This window comes from Aspergillus ochraceoroseus (assembly GCF_002846915.1).
Source record: "Aspergillus ochraceoroseus IBT 24754 chromosome Unknown P175scaffold_8, whole genome shotgun sequence".
Taxonomy (NCBI): domain Eukaryota; kingdom Fungi; phylum Ascomycota; class Eurotiomycetes; order Eurotiales; family Aspergillaceae; genus Aspergillus; species Aspergillus ochraceoroseus.
This window is the reverse complement of record NW_024468483.1, coordinates 507,101-514,513: the sequence shown is the minus strand read 5'-3', so window position 1 is coordinate 514,513 and position 7,413 is coordinate 507,101. Positions and strand designations below refer to the sequence as shown.

Genomic DNA, 7,413 nt, shown 5'->3' with positions numbered 1-7,413 from the left:
CTTGGTAGGGATTAAAAGTCCGTTTTATTTTCCCCGCGATCAGCAAGTCTAGATTGTCGGAAATACGATGTTCCTGTACATAGGGGATGCAGTCAAAAACCTCCACAACTAAACTGTCATCTTCTGATGAGAATGGAAACTCAGCAATCCTTGAAATGTATATATGTACTAGTATGATGCAGATAGCTTCTGGATGTATCGGAGTAAGTGTCAATTGAATTAGATAATCTCTTTGGCACCAAAGAGATCTGCCAAATTTAGGACAATAAAGACTGTGGAGTATATCCACCATCTCATCCATTATTTATTGAGGTTTGGTCTAAATAGAAGTAATATTTATAGATCTGGTATACTCTGTATACTGTGGAGGTTGGTGCGTCCATTGTGCCATCGAACAGATCGCTCCAAGTCACATTTTTCATGCCAAAGTGTCGGAAATACGATGTTTCCTTTTGGGATGGCTAATTGATGGAACGTTGACTTGAAAATCTCTGCTTTCAGAGAGGAGAGAAATCATTTACAAGATAATCAAGGTCGATACGAAAATAAATAAAAATAATAAATAAATACGGGTGGCTGATACAGCCTTCGAATAAAAAAGCCACTATGAAACAAGCGAAACGGTAAAGAATCATCCGATAGCGTTGCAGGAGATGCTGCTCCCTTAGCCGCCTTTCCAATAACTCCGTGATCCGTTGTTAGGACGGGATATCTTCGCTTTCACAGGAACAAGGCTGTCACCACGAGAGGTGCGATTAACCAAAGAATAATGCTGACCCCAGTCCTATGCAATGCACCCCAAAGAATAGCAAACTGACCATAACGCCCGGTAACCAGTCTAGAAATTAGCAGTTTATTCAATATCTTCAATGTCACGGTGTCTAGCGAGGACATGACGCTTGTATTCCTCCTGGTTTGTGTCCCAAAGTTCGGCGGCTTGAGCGTTCAAGGGGCTCGCACTATTTCACGTTAATAACCACAAAGGTTTACAATGAAGGCTAAGTTCTTACTTGTTGGGCTCCCCAAGAAGACTCTGGAGACTCAGCAAGACGTTCTGCACATTGTATACGGCACTCCACTTATCCCTCAGGATATCCAGACAGATACGGCCGGAGAAGTCGACATTCGGATGGTAGATTGGGGTCTTGAAGAGCACAGTAGGTGGAGAGTAGGGATAGTTGTTGGGGAACGAGAAGGAGAGTTTGAATGTCAAACCCTCATAGGGCGTCTCGGACGGTCCGCTGATAGTAGCGGTCCATGAAAGGAGGTTCCCATCGGCATCGGGGAAAGCTGAGATACCAGGAGAAGGAGACATCATCAGCTGCATGAGTTCGGACTGCAAGCTAGATAAGGAGATAACGTCAGTCAGCATCAGGTTCACGAGACATAAATCCATAAATTCGTCTACATCCACATACCGCTTGGTCACGCCCTGCGTGTCACTCCTCTGGGCAGATGACCCCAGCTTCGAGGCTTCGTGCGCGTGAGGGGCTGAGTTCTGAGTATCTTCCATGCTGTAGTCCATTACGGTTTTGCTGTGAGGTGGAATGAGGGATAAGAAAAGTGGCTTGACAAGAGAGAGAAGGGCTAGACAGAGACAAGGAGCTGTCTAACGAGAAGACCGAAAAGGGAAGTATGAAAATTTCCAGGTTCAACCGCCAGCAACAGTAGCAGGATAAGGTTGCTGTCTGGAATGATGACTGAATCCGAAAGCAGACGGACGACGGGTGGTTGGAATGGACGGATCGACCCACAAGAAGAAGTTCGGAGGATCGGAATTAGAAGATGCTAGAGACAGGTTGTAACAAACAGAGAGAACTGTTAATGTCGCAGACAATGCAGGGGATGCAGGCTGGTAAAAAGAATATCTGGATGCAGGTGAGGAAGAAGAGGAGAATTGCTGTGAAGGTTAAAAGAGGGGCGTTTTTTGTTTACGTTCTTTTGTCCGGGGCAACCAGCACAAGGACATCAAAAAAGGACGTCTGGCCCGCGCACATAATCTGTAAGAAATTATTTGATTTATTATACCTATACTCTGTACTTGACTATTGAAATAATGAAAAAAAATATATATATATAATATTAATTTTAACATTATATCCACATGATTTTATAATTCTTTGTTAATGGAATACTTTGTCCAAAGGATACTATGAGCCCTTTCATAGTAGAGCTTTATATCATCTCTATAACTACCAATACGTCTTATTTCTTCCAATATTATTCAAATCTTTAGCTAGAGATCCAGAATATAATTATAGATCCTTTCATCCCGTAATCCTTTGTATAATAAGATGCATGCAGTTCCACCAGTGGGTCATAAATAAACGTATAACCAACATACTACAGATAGTCTACGAAGCACTGGGAACCATTCAGATATCGTCGATAATCCATAGTCTATATTTTCTCTACTTCTCCTACCTCTAATGCTAGTAATGATGTCTATAATATGGCTTATTTGGACTTGAGGCTCTCCGACCCAATAACAGACTTCCCAAAGAGGATAAAGTGGCTTTGCGCGTGCCGACCAGCGCGTCTCCCACCAGTCTGGTCTGACTTCAATTTATCACCCTTGCTTGACTCCCAGCTCTCCAAATAATGAATCACGGTTTCAATGTTCCGTGATAGAACCTGAGAAGCAAGTCTAAAGCTCTCTGCTCGAGAACCCCCCTAATTGTGCACCGTTATTTTTTCACGATGCACCACTCTCAACTAGCGCCACTGCCTATCGACCTGCCCTTTCGAATCGTCTCGAAGACCTTTGGTCAAGGCGCTTATGCGAGGTATGTGTGACAGATTTATAGCTAAGTTCATGGTACAGTCGCTGGGTAAGAGCATTGTTAATGTTTGTGTTGTAGTTTGAAAAAAGCCTGCCCTTTGAACGCCGATAACCCTGTGTTCGCCGTGAAATTCATCAACAAAGACTACGCCGCTCGCCATGGTAAGATTAGCCCGCGACAACTGCTGATGGAAGCGACTGTGCACAAGCACATCGGAGATCATAATAACATTATCTCGTTCTTCCAGACCGGCGAGGATGGCGCGTGGCGATGGATTGCCATGGAATTGGCCGAAGGCGGGGATCTCTTCGACAAAATCGAAGCGGACGAGGGCGTCGGCGAGGATATTGGCCATGTATACTTTTCTCAACTTGTCAGTGCCGTAGGGTACATGCATTCGAAAGGTGTAGGGCATCGTGACATCAAACCGGAAAATATTCTCTTAACTGCAGACGGAAATCTGAAGATCGCTGATTTCGGGCTGGCAACACTCTTCGAATACAAGGGGGGTACGAAACTGTCCACAACCTTTTGTGGAAGCCCTCCCTATATTGCCCCGGAGGTTATCACCTGCAGCACACGCAGTCAAGTCAGGGGCTCAGGATATCGGCCAGACTTGGCAGATATCTGGTCTTGTGGGATTGTGCTCTTTGTCCTGCTCGCTGGAAATACACCTTGGGACAGCCCTACCGAGGACAGCTACGAGTTTCACGAGTATGTGACGACAAATGCACGAACGTCAGATGAGCTATGGCGAAAACTTCCTACTGCAACTCTGTCACTTCTCCGCGGCATGTTGAACATCGATCCTGCCAACCGATTCTCCCTTGAAGATGTACGAAGACATCCGTGGTTCACGCGACAGAACAAATATTTAGCCCCAGACGGCAGGCTGAGGGACCCCATTAAAGTAGCTACGTCTATGTTTGAATCTCTACATATCGATCTGTCTCAAACCCCTATTACCCGAGCTCTGAACGGAAGTAGTTTCAACGTGGACCGTATGGACGTGGACATAGGCGACAGCTTGGGCGCAGAACATAGAATCTCATCCACCCAGCCTGAAGTTCCAAGAGGCGACATGCTGATAGACTGGGACGCGCCTCATCTCACAGATGTCTTCTCATCCAGCCAGCCAATGGGCAAACCCTTCTCCTCAGCGGACGCCCAAACATCAGATATATTAGAAGACGAACCGTCCATGTCCCAATTCTCTCCTCATCCTTCCGTGCCTCTGAGCCGTACCCAAAACGCCCAGCGCTTCCACGACATTGTCCCGTCTCGATCTATGGCCCGCTTCTTCTCAACCTGGGAGCTGAAGCTCCTTGTCCCTCTCATCTGCGAAGCGCTGCATCGTCTTGGCGTACCTGTTCCCACTGTTCCGGCAATTTCGCCGGGCGACGACTCCGCCATGATTCGAATCATCACCCGAGATGGAAGAATGTGTCCTTTGCACGGAAAGGTCATGATCGAGTGTGTCTCCGAGGGATTGTTCGAGATTGAGTTTACCAAGGGCAAGGGAGACCCGCTTGAATGGCGCCGATTCTTTAAGAAGGTGGTACTGCTTTGTAAAGATGCAGTGTACACACCTGATGCTTAACCTGGGCATTTCCTCTGCCTTTTGTTCTTCCTCTGTCTTCCTTTATTATCTTGATTTTGTCTATGAAAAACTGGATTGTTGTTATGCCCCTGTTATGTACGAATAATGCCATCTATAATTGATAATGCTTCACTACTACTACTGCTGCTACTGTTATTTTTACTATCTTGATCGAGGAGAGAAGAGAGAAAAAGAACGGCCTGGAGTATCAGCAACGGATATCAGCAAAGCATACACAATCTTCCCTCCAAATCCCTAACCCACCCACGATGAGACCGAGACTCAGGAAAAACAGAGCATATACATACCATTATCTACATAGACCATACATAGACCACACCACAAAGTACTACCTAGGTACTTGATATTGAAAAAAAAAAAACCTAACCTAAGCACTATCCGCAGAAAATATAAACTGACTCTCATTCGTAATTAGCATCCCTGCAATTGCTGCACTTGTAAACGTACTAATCGCACCCGTGAGCAACGCGCTCACCGCAACGCGGGAAACATCGCCTGACCGAGTGGGCGCCAGTTGAGCCAGCACACCGATTTGGTTTCCTAGGGAGCCGATGTTTGCGAAGCCGCAGAGAGCGTAGGTAGCAATTAATCGGGAGCGATTGGAGAGGTCTTGGTATTCTACGTCTTTTTGGAGAGCTGTATAGGCGGCGAATTCGTTCTATTTTTCCAACCAACCAACCAACGCAAAAAAAAAAAACAAAAGGTAAGAAAGTGTTTCGTGGGAAGAAAAGAATTGGGGGGAAACGTACAATGACGAGCTTTGTTCCGATGAGTTTTCCAACTTTTAGGAGGTCCCCGTCGCGAGAAACACCCAGGAGGAAAGCGATAGGGTAGCAGATGTAGCCGACAATCAGGTCAAGGGTTAGAGGGGGATCGTTGATGTTCAGGTAGTGACCCCACCAAGTCAGGAGACCATCGATCAGACCGACAAGGGAGATGATGCACAGCAGGGTGGCGCCGATCATACCGGCGATTTTAATACCTATCCAAGCGCCCTTGGTGAAGGCGTCGAGAACGTTGGCGGGTCTATCGTCCTGTTCTTCGGGGATGACGACGCGGCCTGCTGTGAGGGTTTCTTCTTCCTCGGGCCAGCGAAGTTTAGATGCTGCCAGGGAGGCGGGGATACTCATCACGCAAGAGGAAATGAGGGCCTGGGCATTGACGCCCATTCCGAGGTAGGCGACGAGCACGGAACCGGCGATTGTGGCAAATCCAGAGCACATCACTTGGTGGATTTCGGCGAGGGTGAGGTAGGGGATGAAAGGTCTGATGAGCATAGCGGATTCTCCTTGGCCGATGAAGGGGGAGGCTGCTGCTACCACGGCTTCCGCACCAGAGACGCGCATAGACCAGAAGAAGAAAACGGCAAACTTACGGACCGCCCACTGAAGGACTCCGGAGTAGTAGAGCAGTTGGACAAGGGAGACGAAGAAGATGATGGCGGGGATGACGGTGATCAGGAAGTAAGGGTGGTCTGCGGCAAAGTTATCTGCGAGCAAGAAGTTGACACCGTCTTGTGCAAACCCCAGTAAGTCCCTGGCCAATCCAGAAATGAAATCAAAGATGTCATAACCGGCTTTGGTGCGGAGCACGAATAGAGCAACAATGAACTGCACCAGCATACCCACGATGACGGTGTGCCAGACAATCCTGTCACGACGTCTTGAAGTGAGCCATAGGATAAAAAGGAACACAAAGAGTCCAAACAGACTGACAGCACGGTTAGCCCGAGTGTTATCTGCAGTCTCGGGAGAGGCAAAAGAACCGATCAGAATCACGGCAATTGTCAACAAAGCGGCTCCTGGGATGCGAAGATGCTCTGGGATAACACCCACAACGCGAGGAGCCGTCTGGTCCCAGATGAAGCGGACCGGCCGCATGAGAATGGCAATTGGGACATAGAGGAAGATGACTCGCAAAGTAATAGCCAGGTATAGAAGGAATGGCACCAGCCAACCCAGATCATAGCGATGGAGAATGAGTCCAGCAATCCACCATCTTCACACGTAATACAAGCATAAGCCTCTGCCCCAAACCACAATCGGATGGTCAACTCACCCAGTAAATAGGAGCCACACAACAGCCAATGCCACATGTTTGAAATACAGCTTGTAGTAGCGATGGAGCTTCATCTTCATAGCAGATGAACGACCAGTTGCTTCTACATCTCGATCACTTCTGTTCTCGCTGCTGTTATCGATGGGACGTGACTCGGGAATGACCTTCTTCTCCACGTCAGCTCCTTTGGAGCAGCTCAGATCATCATCGGACACAGTTCTGGGGCTTCCTTGATGCGAAGAAGGACTAATAGGGTCCTGAGAGGCGGGAGATATTTCTTTGGGAGTTACGCCCTCCAAGACACCGTCATTCGTCATGGTGCTACGCTACTATAGTTTAGGAATCGAATGTTAGCTGTTAGATCGGGGGTCACACGGGTGTTTTCAAAGGGAAAGAGAAGAGACCTTTGACATGAGTTTGACCCAGAAACCACAGGAGCTGAGAAGTTGAAAGTCAAGAGGGAAACTGGGGGTTAAAGAAGAGAAGTCAGTTAGGCCATATCCGCCACCTGACAGATAAGGCAACCAGGAAGAGCAAAGAATGAATGGGAAAAAAAATTTTAGGAGTTTTCCGCCAGAGTTATCAATAGGCAAGTGAGCATGTGCGGGGATAGTGTTGACACCAAATTAGTTCAACGCGTGGGAACCTGCCTAGGTAGGTAGGCATCTGACCACACACAAGAGCTCGGAAAACAGGATTTGCTACTTTGTAGGTACTTAAGAGGATCACTGATAAGACTGTTACAACGCTAAAGACCATAAAGCTATGCCACCACCGGGTAAGCTTCGATTTCTGAGGGTAAATCTGCCAAGAGAAGTTGAGAGAACGAATAAATTTGCCATAGATATAATACTAGTAGGTAGTTAGACATCTACTACGAGTAACTAAGGTAGGAATATAGGAGTAAATAAATAATGTAACAAAGTACATAAGTGGCAAAAGCTAAAAAAC

At 47.0% G+C, this 7,413-nt stretch overlaps 3 protein-coding genes across 3 annotated transcripts; 1 reads left to right on the top strand and 2 right to left on the bottom strand.

Moving 5' to 3' along the window:
• Positions 1–853: 853 nt before the first annotated feature.
• On the bottom strand, positions 854–1,525 carry P175DRAFT_0511547 (putative ubiquitin conjugating enzyme (UbcK); the record flags this gene model as incomplete). The annotated part of the gene is made up of 3 exons (XM_040898595.1): positions 854–959; positions 1,011–1,343; positions 1,419–1,525. 3 exons carry the CDS (start codon positions 1,523–1,525, stop codon positions 854–856), a joined length of 546 nt encoding a protein of 181 aa, XP_040749490.1.
• A 1,058-nt stretch (positions 1,526–2,583) lies between these two features.
• P175DRAFT_0464645 (putative serine/threonine protein kinase) lies at positions 2,584–4,517 on the top strand. Its single transcript, XM_040894851.1, has 2 exons — positions 2,584–2,786; positions 2,862–4,517. Exons 1-2 carry the CDS (start codon positions 2,701–2,703, stop codon positions 4,381–4,383), a joined length of 1,608 nt encoding a protein of 535 aa, XP_040749489.1. The 5' UTR covers positions 2,584–2,700; the 3' UTR covers positions 4,384–4,517.
• On the bottom strand, positions 4,511–7,161 carry P175DRAFT_0503988 (NupC/NupG family nucleoside CNT transporter). The gene is made up of 4 exons (XM_040897745.1): positions 6,867–7,161; positions 6,463–6,791; positions 5,154–6,402; positions 4,511–5,062 (listed from the first exon to the last, which is right to left on the bottom strand). Exons 2-4 carry the CDS (start codon positions 6,777–6,779, stop codon positions 4,772–4,774), a joined length of 1,857 nt encoding a protein of 618 aa, XP_040749488.1. The 5' UTR covers positions 6,780–6,791; positions 6,867–7,161; the 3' UTR covers positions 4,511–4,771.
• Between the last annotated feature and the right edge of the window lie 252 nt (positions 7,162–7,413).

Coding starts and splice junctions, on each gene's coding strand:
- P175DRAFT_0464645 (XM_040894851.1), top strand. CDS start 2,701: ATGCACCACTCTCAACTAGCGCCACTGCCTATCGACCTGCCCTTTCGA. Junction 2,787..2,861: donor GGTCAAGGCGCTTATGCGAG/GTATGTGTGACA, acceptor TTTGTGTTGTAG/TTTGAAAAAAGCCTGCCCTT.
- P175DRAFT_0503988 (XM_040897745.1), bottom strand. CDS start 6,779: ATGACGAATGACGGTGTCTTGGAGGGCGTAACTCCCAAAGAAATATCT. Junction 6,403..6,462: donor GTGTGGCTCCTATTTACTGG/GTGAGTTGACCA, acceptor TTACGTGTGAAG/ATGGTGGATTGCTGGACTCA. Junction 5,063..5,153: donor TCGGAACAAAGCTCGTCATT/GTACGTTTCCCC, acceptor TTGGAAAAATAG/AACGAATTCGCCGCCTATAC.